We start from the raw sequence: 16733 nt of genomic DNA on the forward strand, positions 1-16733 counted from the left end.
ATGTCTGTTTGTCTTCTGCATACCATCCTCAGACAAATGGGCAAACCGAACGGACCAATCAAACACTGGAACAGTACCTTCGCTGTTATGTCAGCCATCTGCAGGACGATTGGTTGAAGATGCTTCCGTTGGCGGAGTTCTCGTATAACAACACTCAGAGCAGCTCCACTAAGGTAACGCCCTTCTTTGCTAACTTGGGTTACCATCCGACTATTTTGCCTAGGTCACCGGTTGCGGTCTCAGTGCCTGCGGTGGAGGACAGATTAACAGAGCTACGACAAAATCTGGAGGTTCTGAAGGACACTGTGGCTACAGCTCAGGAGCGTTACAAGAGGTCGGCAGACGCTCACCGGAGACCGGCACCCATGTATAAGGTAGGGGACTCTGTATGGTTGTCCACCAAGAACCTGAGATTGGGTGTTCCTTCGCAGAAACTGGGACAAAAATTCATCGGTCCGTTCAAGATCACCGGGATCGTGAGCCCTGTGGCCTGTCGGCTGCGGTTACCGCACCATCTAAAGGTACACCCGGTCTTTCATGTTTCTCTCCTCAAATCCGTCTCTCCCAATACGTTTCATGGTCGTGTCGTGCCTCCTCCTCCGCCTGTGATGGTCGACGGCGAGGAGCAGTTCGTGGTTGAGGACATTATTGACTCCCGGCTTCATCGTCGTCGGCTTCAGTATCTGGTACGTTGGCAGGGGTACGCCCCCGAGGACGATTCCTGGGAACCGGTGGGTAACATTCGAGCACCACGGAAGATCGCTCAGTTTCATCGACGGTACCCGGACAAGCCGGGCCCTGACCCGTCCTGAGGCCGTTTCTGGGGGGGGGGGAGTAATGTCAGGTTTCCGGGTTTTCCAGTCCTCTTTTGAAAAAGCTTGCCCTCAGTTAACATGGAGTTTTGTGTTCTGTTGCCCTACTTCCTGTCCAGCTGCTTAAAAGGCCGCCTCTAAGCTTAGTCCAGTGCCTGAGTATACTGCTTGCTGTGTGCTCCTGCTTTGCTGCTGCTGCTACTTGATTACCTTTGGATCCTCCTGGAAATCTACCGACCGACTCTGGACCATACCCGGTTTCTTCAAACTGTGCCCGGACTCCGTCTGCCATCTTTTGTCAGCACGTCTGCCCAGTTTCTTCCGGTTCATAACCATTCTGGACTTTCATTCCGTACGGACACTTCTGGACTTTACCGCTTGCCCCTTGTGTCCCGGCTGCACCGCATTTAGGCCTTCCGGGGTTGATTGCCGGACAGTCCCTGTATAGGGGTTCGCTCTGGTGGTCTCCCTGGGGGAGTCCGGTGCGTGGCCCCGGGAATCCCCTTCGCTCCGTTTCAGAAAGGTATTTTTTTGTGTTTGTTATACTGTGTATTTCCGTTGTGTATCTACCGTGGTTACATATCATAAAAACATCTTGTACCACAAACTCGTCTCTGGCTGTCATTGCCCTAACGCTATCGAAATCCTCAAACATACAATAGTATTACATCAGCACTGCTCCCCCTCTTAGTGTCGCGGGCGTGGAGGAGGGTGTCAGCACACTACGCTCACCCCTTCTGCTCGGGTCCGGCGGTTGCTGCTCAGTGGTGGCTCGAGCTGTGGGCCGGATCCCGGGGGTTTCTCGAGCGGCACTCCTCGCCCGTGAGTGAAAGGGGGTTGTTGGGTGTGGGGATTGTTTATTGTCCGTGACGCCACCCACGGTTGTGGTGATTTCACCACCGCTGCTCAATACGGGGATCCCGGGGATGGTGATGCGGAGCAGCCAGGTGTTGTGTTGCCCCTCCGTGGGTAGGAATTGGTGATCCCGGGGCCCGGTGATGGCTTGGGAGGTGCAGGGCCTGGTGGGCGCAGGGACGCCGGGGCAGCGCTGTGCCTTGCGGCACTGTGGTACTCACTCAGCCTGAGACGTTGACACAGATTTTACGGTAAACCAAACGGCTGGTAAGACGGTCCCACGGACGGCTGCACTTGCTCTCCCAGCAGGTGACGGTGATGTCCCTCTTCCTAGCACCTTTGTGTACTTGTTGGTTGCGATGGGTCCCCAAAGGTAACCCGCTCCCCGGCTTCAAGCTGGACCGGAGGAGCTCTACTCTTTGCCCGCAGGCGCTGGCCCTGAGAAACTGGTGCCTTGGCGGTGGCGGTGTCTCTCTTACACTGGCTGGGCTGTTGCCTTCAATCGGGACTTGGTTGTTGGGGGATCTACGTCCCCTTCACTGACGGATTTGGAAAATTCTGGCGACTCCAAGCCTTGCCGGGGTCCGAGAGGCCCCTGCCCTGGTGCTGACTGTCCTTCGGAACACTGCTCCAGACCGCCGGGCACACAGCCTCCGGGGTCCTTCCTGGAACTTCCAAACGGTCCCCCTCCAGACAGTCACCGCCGTTGCTGATCTTGCTGACCTGTCCTGCACACAGCTGGACTACTTCAGGCTTTTGCACACTCTTTCTGTTCTGTCACCACTCTTGCTTTCCTCCTTTACTACTTTTCTTCCTTCACTTTCACTTAGCTGTTTACTCTAGCCCTGCCTGGGCTAATCTCTGCTGTTTACTCTTTCATGTCCCTCACTGGACTGCCTGGTTTCTTCCCACCTCCAGAGCTGTGAACTCCTCGGTGGGCGGAGCCAACTGCCTGGCCCACCCCCTGGTGTGAATCATCAGCCTCTGGAGGAAGGCAACAAGGATTTTTGTTTAGCTTTGGTGTTCCTAACTGGGATGTAGGGTGTGACCTGTGTCCCCTGGCTTGCCCAGGGCGACACATTCCCCCTTAGCAAAATGCAGACCGTCCGCGGGCTGCCGTCCAACACCGGTTTTATTTTTCTGTAAAAGATAACATGGTAAAATAATAACATGTACATTTTTAATAAATCTTCCCTTAACGGGAGGCACTTTTACTTTAACGTTGCATAACGGTTTACGGTTACGGTTTCCGCTCTCTCCCACCCAAGCAACCTGGCCCTGATGCTGCCCCTAAAGCCCAGGCAGCACCCCTTGACCCACAGTCCAGCACACGGTACCCGAGCGGGATCTGTCCTTCCCTCCAGAGAGTAGCCACCGGTTCCTTTGGTGGCTGGACCCCAGCCTGCTCTGCTGAGGGCCCTCCCTCCAACCTGCCTCTCCGGAGGCGGCATTGCGGAAAACGGTAACGGTAAACAACATATTTACAAGCCACTTAACGTTTGTGGGTGCCCTGCAAGTTCACGGGCTTGTCCATGGAAAGTCCTCCATGCAAAACTTTTTAAACGGTCCCCACGGGGACAACGGTGCCGGCTCCAGCCGGTTGCAAATCACAAAGATAATCTGGTTACTGTTCGGTAATCATTTCCTTATCATTTTTCAACTTTTCAAACTTTTAAACAAAGTGGTGGTCCCAACGGGGACTGGACAACGGTCATCCGCTGCCCTACTGGGTATTTTCATCCTCCTCACCCGGCTCGGGGTGGAAGGACACGGGCGCCAGCCCCTCCAGTGCGTAGCAAGCACGGCGCGGAAGGGCCGCCCGATACCCGTTGCCCCCGATTCGGGGAACATAAGTGGCCTCCATGCCAGGCAGGGCAACGACTCCCTCCTCTTCTTCTGACACAGGCTCGGTGTCAGGCCCGGAGTCGCCATCTTCTGCCCCTGCCGCAGTCACAGAGGGGTGCACATCCGACGGGCCAGGTGCGGTGCAACGCGCGAGCGAGTAGGACGGAGGCAACACAGGAGCCAGGGGCAGACCGGGTCCCTCAGCCGCAGCGACCGGTCCCTCGGGGACACAGGGGCGTGGGTCATTCTCCAGCTCCTCCATCACGGCCTCCACTCCATACACTCGCGCCACAGCAACTAGGGCCTCCACCTCCGCGGCCCACTGCTCCATCAGCCCGCCGATCTGACTCTGGTAGCGACGGCAGATCCCCGCCGCCCGGGCCCTCAACCACGACGCTGTTCCAGACACCCGCTCGGTAGTCTCTGCAGAACTAGGTAGGGCGGACATCTCGGCAGTTGTGCTTTCCAGGAACCCAGTATCGCTGCAGAGTCCTGGCGTCTCTGCTTTTATAGCTGCAGCTACATGCGTCCAGCCGCCATCGCGTCCCCCTTAGCTCTTTCCGGCCCCTCCTTTCTCGGGGCAGGGTTTTGGCCTTCGCGCCTCTACTACTCGAGAAGACGCTCGAGCGGGAACTTTTTGCGCCAAAGATGGCGGCTTCTGAAATTTTTCTGCCGGATACCTCCGGCGGTAACAAGGCGCACCTCTACCAGACGGCAGAGCGGTAAGATCCTGTTCGTGACGCCAAGTTGTCGCGGGCGGGGAGGAGGGTGTCAGCACACTACGCTCAACCCCTTCTGCTCGGGTCCGGCGGTTGCTGCTCAGTGGTGGCTCGAGCTGTGGGCCGGATCCCGGGGGTTTCTCGAGCGGCACTCCTCGCCCGTGAGTGAAAGGGGGTTGTTGGGTGTGGGGATTGTTTATTGTCCGTGACGCCACCCACGGTTGTGGTGATTTCACCACCGCTGCTCAATACGGGGATCCCGGGGATGGTGATGCGGAGCAGCCAGGTGTTGTGTTGCCCCTCCGTGGGTAGGGGTTGGTGATCCCGGAGCCCGGTGATGGCTTGGGAGGTGCAGGGCCTGGTGGGCGCAGGGACGCAGGGGCAGCGCTGTGCCTTGCGGCACTGTGGTACTCACTCAGCCTGAGACGTTGACACAGTTTTTACGGTAAACCAAACGGCTGGTAAGACGGTCCCACGGACGGCTGCACTTGCTCTCCCAGCAGTTGACGGTGATGTCCCTCTTCCTAGCACCTTTGTGTACTTGTTGGTTGCGATGGGGCCCCACCGGTAACCCGCTCCCCGGCTTCAAGCTGGACCGGAGGAGCTCTACTCTTTGCCCGCAGGCGCTGGCCCTGAGAAACTGGTGCCTTGGCGGTGGCGGTGTCTCTCTTACACTGGCTGGGCTGTTGCCTTCCATCGGGACTTGGTTGTTGGGGGATCTACGTCCCCTTCACTGACGGATTTGGCAAATTCTGGCGACTCCAAGCCTTGCCGGGGTCCGAGAGGCCCCTGCCCTGGTGCTGACTGTCCTTCGGAACACTGCTCCAGACCGCCGGGCACACAGCCTCCGGGGTCCTTCCAGGAACTTCCAAACGGTCCCCCTCCAGACAGTCACCGCCGTTGCTGACCTTGCTGACCTGTCCTGCACACAGCTGGACTACTTCAGGCTTTTGCACACTCTTTCTGTTCTGTCACCACTCTTGCTTTCCTCCTTTACTACTTTTCTTCCTTCACTTTCACTTAGCTGTTTACTCTAGCCCTGCCTGGGCTAATCTCTGCTGTTTACTCTTTCATGTCCCTCACTGGACTGCCTAGTTTCTTCCCACCTCCAGAGCTGTGAACTCCTCGGTGGGCGGAGCCAACCGCCTGGCCCACCCCCTGGTGTGAATCATCAGCCTCTGGAGGAAGGCAACAAGGATTTTTGTTTAGCTTTGGTGTTCCTAACTGGGATGTAGGGTGTGGTGGTGTGTGACCTGTGTCCCCTGGCTTGCCCAGGGTGACACATTAGCACCGCACCCCTCTTTTCCTCCTCTTCTCAGCACTGCGCCCCCTCTTTTCCTCCTCTCTCAGCACTGCGCCCCCTCTCCCTCTCAGCACTGCGCCCCCTCTTCTCCTCCCTCTCAGAACTGCACCCCCTCTTCTCCTCCCTCTCAGCACTACACCCCCTCTTTTCCTCCTTTCTCAGCACTGCGCCCCCTCTTTTCCTCCTCTCTCAGCACTGCGCCCCCTCTTCTCCTCCCTCTCAGCACTGCACCTCCTCTTTTCCTCCTCTCTCAGCACTGCGCCCCCTTTTCCTCCTCTCTCAGCACTGCGCCCCCTCTTCTCCTTCCTCTCAGCACTGCGCCCCCTCTTCTCCTCCCTCTCAGCACTGCGCCCCCTCTTTTCCCCCTCTCTCAGCACTGCGCTCCCTCTCTCAGCACTGCACCCCCTCTTTTCCTCCTCTCTCAGCACTGCGCCCCCTCTTCTCCTGCCTCTCAGCACTGCGCCCCCTCTTTTCCTCCTCTCTCAGCACTGCACCCCCTCTTTTCCTCCTCTCTCAGCACTGCGCCCCCTCTTTTCCTCCTCTCTCAGCACTGCGCCCCCTCTTTTCCCCCTCTCTCAGCACTGCGCCCCCTCTCTCAGCACTGCACCCCCTCTTTTCCTCCTCTCTCAGCACTGCGCCCCCTCTTCTCCTCCCTCTCAGCACTGCGCCCCCTCTTTTCCTCCTCTCTCAGTACTGCACCCCCTCTTTTCCTCCTCTCTCAGCACTGCGCCCCCTCTTTTCCTCCTCTTCTCAGCACTGTGCCCCCTCTTTTCCTCCTCTCTCAGCACTGCGCCCCCTCTTTTCCTCCTCTCTCAGCACTGCGCCCCCTCTTTTCCTCCTCTCTCAGCACTGCGCCCCCTCTTTTCCTCTTCTCAGCACTGCGCCCCCTCTTTTCCTCTTCTCAGCACTGCGCCCCCTCTTTTCCTCTTCTCAGCACTGCGCCCCCTCTTCTCCTCCCTCTCAGCACTGCGCCCCCTCATTTCCTCCTCTCTCAGCACTGCGCCGCCTCTTTTCCTCCTCTCTCAGCACTGCGCCCCCTCTTTTCCTCCTTTCTCAGCACTGCGCCCCCTCTATTCTTCCTCTCTCAGCACTGCGCCCCCTCTTTTCCTCCTCTCTCAGCACTGCGCCCCCTCTTTTCCTCCTCTTTCAGCACTGCACCCCCTCTTTTCCTCCTCTCTCAGCACTGCGCCCCCTTTTCCTCCTCTCTCAGCACTGCGCCCCCTCTTTTCCTCCTCTCTCAGCACTGCGCCCCCTCTTTTCCTCCTCTCTCAGCACTGCGCCCCCTCTTTTCCTCCTCTCTCAGCACTGCGCCCCGTTTTCCTCCTCTCTCAGCACTGCGCCCCCTCTTTTCCTCCTCTCTCAGCACTGCGCCCCCTTTTCCTCTTCTCTCAGCATTGCGCCCCCTCTTTTCCTCCTCTCTCAGCACTGCGCCCCCTCTTTTCCTCCTCTCTCAGCACTGCGCCCCCTCTTTTCCCCCTCTCTCAGCACTGCGCCCCCTCTTTTCCCCCTCTCTCAGCACTGCGCCCCCTCTTTTCCTCCTCTCTCAGCACTGCGCCCCCTCTTCTCCTCCCTCTCAGCACTGCGCCCCCTCTTTTCCTCCTCTCTCAGCACTGTGCCCCCTCTTTTCCTCCTCTCTCAGCAGTGCGCCCCCTCTTCTCCTCCTCTCTCAGCAGTGCGCCCCCTCTTCTCCTCCTCTCTCAGCACTGTGCCCCCTCTTTTCCTCCTCTCTCAGCACTGCGCCCTCTTTTCCCCCTCTCTCAGCACTGCGCCCCCTCTCTCAGCACTGCGCCCCCTCTTTTCCTCCTCTCTCAGCACTGCACCCCCTCTTTTCCTCCTCTCTCAGCACTGCGCCCCCTCTTTTCCTCCTCTTCTCAGCACTGTGCCCCCTCTTTTCCTCCTCTCTCAGCACTGCGCCCCCTCTTTTCCTCCTCTCTCAGCACTGCGCCCCCTCTTTTCCTCTTCTCAGCACTGCGCCCCCTCTTTTCCTCTTCTCAGCACTGCGCCCCCTCTTTTCCTCTTCTCAGCACTGCGCCCCCTCTTTTCCTCTTCTCAGCACTGCGCCCCCTCTTCTCCTCCTCTTCTCAGCACTGCGCCCCCTCTTCTCCTCCTCTCTCAGCACTGCGCCCCCTCTTTTCCTCCTCTCTCAGCACTGCGCCCCCTCTTTTCCTCCTCTCTCAGCAATGCGCCCCCTCTTCTCCTCCCTCTCAGCACTGCGCCCCCTCATTTCCTCCTCTCTCAGCACTGCGCCGCCTCTTTTCCTCCTCTCTCAGCACTGCGCCCCCTTTTCCTCCTCTCTCAGCACTGCGCCCCCTCTTTTCCTCCTCTTCTCAGCACTGTGCCCCCTCTTTTCCTCCTGTCTCAGCACTGCGCCCCCTCTTCTTCCTCGCTGCTCTCAGCACTGCGCCCCCTCTTTTCCTCCTCTCTCAGCACTGCGCCCCCTCTTTTCCTCCTCTCTCAGCACTGCGCCCCCTCTTTTCACTCCTCTCTCTCAGCACTGCGCCCCCTTTTCCTCCTTCTCTCAGCACTGCGCCCCCTCTTTTCCTCCTCTCTCAGCACTGCGCCCCCTCTTTTCCTCCTCTCTCAGCACTGCGCCCCCTCTTTTCCTCTCCCTCTCCTCAGCACTGCGCCCCCCTCTTTTCCTCCTCTCTCAGCACTGCGCCCCCTCTTTTCCCTCCTCTCTCAGCACTGCGCCCCCTTTCCCTCCTCTCAGCACTTGCCCCCTCTTTTCCTCCTCTCTCAGGCACTTGCGCCCCCTCTTTTCGCTCCTCTCTCAGCACGTGCGCCCCCTCTTTTCCCTCCTCTCTCAGCACTGCGCCCCCCTCTTTCTGCCTCCTCTCTCAGCACTTGCGCCCCCCTCTTTTCCTCCTCTCTCAGCACTGCGCCCTCTCCTCTCCTCTCTCAGCACTGCCCCTCTTTTCCTCTCTCTCAGCACTGCGCCCCCTCTTTCCTCCTCTCTCAGCACTGCGCCCCCTCTTTTCCCTCCTCTCTCAGCACTGCGCCCCCTCTATTCCCCCTCTCTCAGCACTGCGCCCCTCTCTTTCCCCTCTCTCTGCACTGCGCCCCCTCTTCCTCCTCTCAGCACTGCGCCCCCTCTTCCTCCTCTCACGCGCCCCTTCCTCCTCTCAGCACTGCGCCCCCTCTTTTCCTCCTCTCTCAGCACTGCGCCCCCTTCTTTTCCTCCTCTCTCAGCACTGCGCCCCCTCTTTTCCTCCTCTCTCAGCACTGCGCCCCCTCTATTCCCCCTCTCTCAGCACTGCGCCCCTCTATTCCCCCTCTCTCAGCACTCTGCGCCCCCCTCTATTCCCCCTCTCTCAGCACTGCGCCCCTCTTTTCCCCTCCTCTCAGCACTGCGCCCCCTCTTCTCCTCCCTCTTAGCACTGCGCCCCCTCTTTTCCTCCTCTCTCAGCACTGCGCCCCCTCTTTTCCTCCTCTCTCAGCACTGCGCCCCCTCTTTTCCTCCTCTCTCAGCACTGCGCCCCCTCTTTTCCTCCTCTCTCAGCACTGCGCCCCCTCTTTTCCTCCTCTCTCAGCACTGCGCCCCCTCTTTTCCTCCTCTCTCAGCACTGCGCCCCTCTATTCCCCCTCTCTCAGCACTGCGCCCCCTCTATTCCCCCTCTCTCAGCACTGCGCCCCCTCTATTCCCCCTCTCTCAGCACTGCGCCCCCTCTTTTCCTCCTCTCTCAGCACTGCGCCCCCTCTTTTCCTCCTCTCTCAGCACTGCGCCCCCTCTTTTCCTCCTCTCTCAGCACTGCGCCCCCTCTTTTCCTCCTCTCTCAGCACTGCGCCCCCTCTTTTCCTCCTCTCTCAGCACTGCGCCCCCTCTTTTCCTCCTCTCAGCACTGCGCCCCCTCTTTTCCTCCTCTCTCAGCACTGCGCACCCTCTTTTCCTCCTCTCTCAGCACTGCGCACCCTCTTTTCCTCCTCTCTCAGCACTGCGCACCCTCTTTTCCTCCTCTCTCAGCACTGCGCCCCCTCTTTTCCTCCTCTCTCAGCACTGCGCCCCCTCTTTTCCTCCTCTCTCAGCACTGCGCCCCCTCTTTTCTTCCTCTCTCAGCACTGCTCCCCCTCTTTTCCTCCTCTCTCAGCAGTGCGCCCCCTCTTCTCCTCCTCTCTCAGCACTGCGCCCCCTCTTTTCCTCCTCTCTCAGCACTGCGCCCCCTCTTTTCCTCCTCTCTCAGCACTGCGCCCCCTCTTTTCCTCCTCTCTCAGCACTGCGCCCCCTCTTTTCCTCCTCTCTCAGCACTGCGCCCCTCTTTTCCTCCTCTCTCAGCACTGCGCCCCCTCTATTCCCCCTCTCTCAGCACTGCGCCCCCTCTATTCCCCCTCTCTCAGCACTGCGCCCCCTCTTCTCCTCCTCTCTCAGCACTGCGCCCCCTCTTTTCCTCCTCTCTCAGCACTGCGCCCCCTCTTTTCCTCCTCTCAGCACTGCGCCCCCTCTATTCCCCCTCTCTCAGCAGTGCGCCCCCTCTTCTCCTCCTCTCTCAGCACTGCGCCCCCTCTTTTCCTCCTCTCAGCACTGCGCCCCCTCTATTCCCCCTCTCTCAGCAGTGCGCCCCCTCTTCTCCTCCTCTCAGCACTGCGCCCCCTCTTTTCCTCCTCTCTCAGCACTGCACCCTCTCTTTTCCTCCTCTCTCAGCACTGCGCCCTCTCTTTTCCTCCTCTCTCAGCACTGCGCCCCCTCTTTTCCTCCTCTCTCAGCACTGCGCCCCCTCTTTTCCTCCTCTCTCAGCACTGCGCCCCCTCTTTTCCTCCTCTCTCAGCACTGCGCCCCCTCTTTTCCTCCTCTCTCAGCACTGCGCCCCCTCTTTTCCTCCTCTCTCAGCACTGCGCCCCCTCTTTTCCTCCTCTCTCAGCACTGCGCCCCCTCTTTTCCTCCTCTCTCAGCACTGCGCCCCCTCTTTTCCTCCTCTCTCAGCACTGCGCCCCCTCTTTTCCTCCTCTTTCAGCACTGCGCCCCCTCTTTTCCTCCTCTTTCAGCACTGCGCCCCCTCTTTTCCTCCTCTTTCAGCACTGCGCCCCCTCTTTTCCTCCTCTCTCAGCACTGCGCCCCCTCTTTTCCTCCTCTCTCAGCACTGCGCCCCCTCTTTTCCTCCTCTCTCAGCACTGCACCCTCTCTTTTCCTCCTCTCTCAGCAGTGCGCCCCCTCTTTTCCTCCTCTCTCAGCACTGCGCCCCTCTTTTCCTCCTCTCTCAGCACTGCGCCCCCTCTTTTCCTCCTCTCTCAGCACTGCGCCCCCTCTTTTCCTCCTCTCTCAGCACTGCGCCCCTTTTAATCACTATTCTCTTTGTCCTGCAAGTAAAGCTGAAAAGCTCTGGGGGGCGTGGCCAGGTCTGTTTTCGAGTTTTTCCTATTGGCCAAATCACCTTTCTCTCTTCTCGGCTTCAGATTGGCCCCCTGGAGCAGTTACCAAGGGGCGTGACGCAAATAGCGGCTCATCTGTGATTGGCTGGACACAAAGGAGAGGGCGAGTGGGAGGATCCCTGTCAGAATGACAGAACCTGAGCTGGAACATGCACGCGGGCGTGGTTAGTCACTCCGTGATGAATTCTTCCTGCTTGTAGGCGTGGTTTTACCCATACAAGGGCATAAAGGGGACGTGCGATGGGCGTGACCTTAACCTATGTTATAACTTTTCCGGCTCTCAGGGGGCGTGGCTGTGCAGTCGCGCCCCCGCCCCTTCGTCCTTGTCGCTCGCTGCCCCCTCCCCCTGTGCCCGGTCTGTGCTCTCGGGTCGGCCCGCAGTGCACAGCTCGCCGGCTGCTCTCCAACTCCCCGAACCACAACCGGAGCACCGACACCGGGGAGGCGACACCATGAACAGCACAGGGAACGGCGACTACGTGATCTGCAGCAACTGCCACAAAGTGCTGAGGAAGGTGAGCACCCAACACCCCGAAACTCCCGGCAACTGCCCCAACTACCCCTGCCCGGCGGCTGCAGGCAGCACAGGTCCTGGCGGATCCCCTGCGAGGTGCCTGCTGGGACTTGTGGTTCTGCACGGTCTATGCTGGATCCACAGGTCACTTGCAGCCGGTGATCCTCCTCTCACTGTTTGGGGGAGAATTTCCCACTGGGGGGGGTGTTTTAATGCAACTTGTTGGGGGTGTGATGACTTTTGCAACTGGGACCTTTCATTTGAAAAAATAACTTATTTTTGTGCAATAAAAAAATAAAAAAAAAATTAGGGAAAATCCTATAAAATTGACGATGATCCTAACCGTTGCGGGTTACGGCGCTATTTATGCGCACGGTTGCGGTATACGTTACACTCCGGGGCTTTCTGCACGTTGCCGTCCTGTTGCTATGTGAAAACATCTCCCCCCTAGTGTAAACTATCGCCCCCTCCTCCTCCTCTGCCTAATATACCAATCTGTCCCTGTATTTGCTCCCCAGGTCTGGCTTGTACAGGGTTAATTTTTTTAAAAAAATGTATTTGTTGTTTTTATAGGCGTAAATATTTTGGGTTATTTATGTCTTGTTTTCACCCATTTAATAAGAGGGGTAGCTTTTTTTTTTTTGGGGGGGGTGGTGGTGTGGCGGGTTTATATTGGGGGCTCTACAAGGTTACGTGCATGTCGTTTAATAAGGGAAGACGTATTTTTTTGGGGGGGTGATGGTGGTTTTATATTGGGGCTTTATAAGGATCCGTTGATATTTAATGAGGGGTTTTTTTTGGGGGGGGAAGAGGTTGGGGGGTGGCAGGTTTATATTGGGACTCTATAACGTTACCCCCCTCTTATTAAATGATATTGATGAAACATTATAGAGCCCCCGGTAAAAAACAACCCCCCCCCCCCAAACCCCACCCCAAAAAAAAATCTTATTTTAAATATCGAGGAAACATTATAGAGCCCCCAATACAAAACCACCCCCCAAAAACCTCTTATTAAATATCGATGTAACCTTATAGAGCCCCCAATATAAAACAACCATCCCCCACCCAAAAACCTCCTATTAAATATCGATGTAACCTTAGAGCCCCCAATATAAACCCCCACCCCAAAAAACTCATTTTAAATATCGATGCAACCTTATAGAGCCCCCAATATAAAACCACCCCCCAAAACCATCCCCCAACAAACCTCTTATTAAATATCGATGTAACCTTAGAGCCCCCAATATAAACCCCCCCCAAACCCCACCCCAAAAAACTCATTTTAAATATCGATGCAACCTTATAGAGCCCCCAATATAAAACCACCCCCCCAAACCCGTCCCCCAACAAACCTCTTATTAAATATCGATGTAACCTTATAGAGCCCCCAATATAAAACCACCCCTCCTCCCCAAAACTCCCCCAAAAACCTCTTATTAAATATCGATGTAACATTATAGACCCGATTCAAAAAGGAGGTTTTGTTGTTTTTTTTTGGGGGGGGGGGGGGGGGGCAGTGGCGTTTTTATATTGGGGGATATAAAACCGCCACCGGCCCCCCAAAAAAACAACAAAACCTCTTTATTGAATGATATGGATGTATTTTTTTTTTTTTTGTGGGACGGGTGGCGGGTTTATATTGGGGCTGTACAACGTTCTGTGCATATCAATTAATAAGAGGACGGGTATTTTTTTTGGGAGGGGTGGCGGGTTTATATTGGGGGCACTATAACATTCTGTGCATATGTAATAAGAGGAGGGGTATTTTTTCTTTTTTTCTGGGGGGTGGCGGGTTTATATTAGGGGCTCTGTAACGTTCTGTGCATATTCAATAGGAGGAGGGGTATTTTTTGGGGGGGTTGGCGGCGGGATCATATTGGGAGCTCTATGACGCTACATGCAGAATAGGGTATTTGTTTTTTTTGGGGGGGTGCTGGATTTATGTTGGGGGTTCTATATTGTTACATGCATATTATTTGATAAGAGGAGGGGTATTTTTTGGGGAGCAGTGTGTGGCGGGTTTATACTGGGGGCTCTATAACGCTACAGGCATATCATTTAATATTAGGGTGTTTTTTATTGGGGTGTGTGGCGGGTTTACATAGGGGGCTCGAACGTTACAGGCATATCATTTGAGGAGGGGTATTTTTTTGGGGTGGTGTGGTGGATTTATACTGGGGGCTATATAACGTTACAGGCATATTATTTAATAAGAGGGTGTTTTTTTTTATTGGGGGTGTGTGGCGGGTTTATATTGGGGGCTTTATAACGTTACAGGTATATCATTTAATAAGAGGGGTGTTTTTTTTTTTGTTTTTTTTTGGGGGGGGGGGGGGACGGGTTCATATTGATGGTTTTATAACGTTCCGTGCCCATCATTCCCGTTACTCGCACTCCTGTGATCGTTAGCGCTCCCGCTGGGCTGCGGAGCTTGCACTCTAATTCGGATCGCCTCTGCAGTGGGCACTAGATCCTGTTATTTACCGGTTCCATACGGCGTCCTGTTACGGTAACGGCTTAGGAGATGTAGCGGAGCCGAGTTATTTGTCTTGCACAATGCCTCCTGTTGAAGGGTTAATCCGCACACTCGGCTCTGCTACATGGTGCGCTTATCTCAGGCTCCGGCTGCCGCAGATTGCGGTGGGAGCTGTTTTCTCTGATTAGTGGTCGCGTGCGGTTGAGCCTTGTTGTTGTGCTCGGTGCCAGGTATCGGACCCATCGCCTGTTACTTATTTTTTTTTTTTTTTTTGCGCTTTTCGTCCCATTGTAATAGGATTAAGCCGTTTTCTATGTAGTGTCAGCGTTTCTTCTTGTAGGGGAAATTTCCCCCTATAATAAAGTCCTTGAGTCGTCCTCCGCGTTCCGTTTTTAGGGGGCAGCGATCGTTGGCTTATACTTCAGACCGATCTATTGACCGCTACGTTATTCCGGAGGCATCCTATAAGCCATCGCAATCTGAGGCCACCTATGGGGGTGACTGTTTGTGCTGCTGAGTGAGGAGCTAGGGGAGAGGGGGGGTATGCGGCTGCAGAAATATCTATCATTTCTTGTGCAGAAGTAGTGACATGTCTAAACAAGTGGAACTAATAATTAAAGGGATTGGCCACCAGGGGGATACGGCTGCAGAAAAATATACAATTTGCTATGCAGTACTCTGTTCTGGTGTTATGTATAAACATGTGGAGCTCCCCTTTTAAATAAGGGATTGGCCAAAGGTGGGGTATGCAGCTGCAGAAATATATGCAAGTTGCTGTACAGGACTCGATTGTGGCAACTGATGATCTGTGTAAACAAGTGGAACTCCCCTTTAAATAAAGGGATTGACCAGGGGAAGGGGGGGGGGATGTGGCTGCAGAAAAATACACAATGTGCTGTGCAGAACTCAGTTGTGTCAACTGGTGACATGTTTAAACAAGTGGAACTCTCCTTTAAATAAAGGGACTGGCTGGGGGAGGGGATGCGGCTGCAGAAAAATATATAAGTTTGCTGTGCAGGACTTGGTTCTGGGAACTGGGGATGTGTGTGTAAACAAGTGGAACTCCCCTTGAAATAATTAAAGAGATTTGGTGTGCAGTAATCTGTTGTTGTGACATGTTTAAACATGTGGAACTCCTGTTTAAATAAGGGTGTGGCCGAGGGGGGGTATGCAGCTGCAGAAAAAAAAATTGCTGTGCAGGACTCTGTTTTGGGAACTGGTGACCAGGACTCTGTTTTGGGAACTGGTGACATGTTTAAATATGTGGAAACCCCCATAAGGGATTGGGATTGGGATTGGGGGGGGGGGGGGGATGCGGCTGCAGAAAAATATATAAGTTGCTGTGCAGCACCTGGTTCTGGCAACTGGTGTCATGTTTACATGTGGATCCCACCATTATATATTTATATAAGGGTTTGGCAATGGGGGATGGGGCTGCCAAAACATATACAATTTGTTGTGCAGGACTTGATACTGGGAACTGGTGATCTGTATAAACAAGTGGAACTCCCCTTTAAATAAAGGGATTTTGTCAGGGGAGATGCGGCTGCAGAAAAATATACAATTTGTTGTGCAGGACTTGTTTCTGGGAACTGGTGATCTGTGTAAACAAGTGGAACTCCCCTTTAAATAATTAAAGAGATTGGCCGAGGGGGAGGGGGGTGATGCAGCTGCAGGAAAATATACAAGTTGCCTGCTCTGGGAAGCGGTGATCAGTTTTTAATGATTAGAGGGATTGTACAGGCGGTGACTAATACTATTTGGGACTTTCTAATATGTTCCATGTTTGTGTTCCTCGCCGGTTTTAATATCTCTGCTTGCTCTCGGTGAATAGGAACCAGAGACCTGTTATACTGTATGGAGCGGCCGAGTGATTGCTACACGCTAAACGCAATCCCTCCCCCTTCCCAATCCCCCCCTTTCTGCAGCCGCGCCCCCCCCCCCCCCTGACGTTTCCAATAATCTTTTACATTGTCCAGATTGTGGCTTGAGATGTATTTGATCCAGTTGGGGTGGGGGAGGGGGGAGATAGCGTTTTGGATATAAAGCATTACGTTGACCGCAAGCAGAGATCTTGAAAATGCTGCATTTATGTATTTATTTACATTCGTTTTGCTGTAAAAATGACAAAAAAAATTGCTAAGTGTAAATATCTCTCTCGGCTCCTTGGAGATCCGGGGAGCGTCATTCCTGCGCGCACAGTACTGATATCTTGTTTACCTCTGTGGGACGTGCACAGACACATCCTAATTACCTTCATTAATTCCTGATCACTATTTGTCTCATTAGTCACCATGGCGATTGGGATACATTTATCAAACTCTTTAAAAAAAAAAAAAAAACTTTAATAATTTTTTCCCCCGCCAGCCAATCACAGCGCATCTTTTATTTTCCAAGGGCAGAATAAGTAATGAAAGCTTCGCCCTGATTGGTCTCTGAGCAACATAAGCAGTATTTCTTTTCAGACGTTTTTATAAATCTGCTCCAATTTTTTTAAACTGTTTTTTTTTTATTTTTTTTTTTTCATGCCTGTAAATTGTAAAATATTGCTGTTTTCACTGCGACCACTGAGCCTCATAATGGTGCGAGGCTTCCCGTTCTGTGCAGATCCGAGAACGCCAGATCTGTCAGTGACAGTTGGTGACGATTTCCTTTATGTTCCGGAATTAATTTGAATTTTGGGAATTCCGCAGTTTATTTCTGGAATTCCGCAGTTTATTTCTGCGCAGGAACCGTCCTGCTCACAGATTTATTGAAGATTGAGGTCAACATTTGCAGAAAACGCCAATTGTTGTGGATTTGTCTTCGCATTACCTGTGGATCCACAGCAAAATCCACTTGTTTAGTT

General features: G+C 54.6%; 1 protein-coding gene across 3 annotated transcripts in view; it reads left to right on the forward strand.

Moving 5' to 3' along the window:
- Nucleotides 1–1265: 1265 nt before the first annotated feature.
- Nucleotides 1266–16733, forward strand: part of SESN3 (sestrin 3) — a 102858-nt gene continuing 87390 nt past the window's right edge. For 2 of the 3 annotated variants that reach the window (XM_075334672.1, XM_075334673.1), the window contains exon 1: nucleotides 11241–11410. In XM_075334672.1, coding sequence (XP_075190787.1) covers nucleotides 11348–11410 — 63 coding nt within the window. In that variant the 5' untranslated portion in view covers nucleotides 11241–11347. Of the gene's footprint in view, nucleotides 1336–11240; nucleotides 11411–16733 lie in introns of those variants that run through there. The other variant, XM_075334674.1, reaches the window with a different exon arrangement.

This window comes from Anomaloglossus baeobatrachus, chromosome 2 (genome assembly GCF_048569485.1).
Source record: "Anomaloglossus baeobatrachus isolate aAnoBae1 chromosome 2, aAnoBae1.hap1, whole genome shotgun sequence".
NCBI lineage: Eukaryota > Metazoa > Chordata > Amphibia > Anura > Aromobatidae > Anomaloglossus > Anomaloglossus baeobatrachus.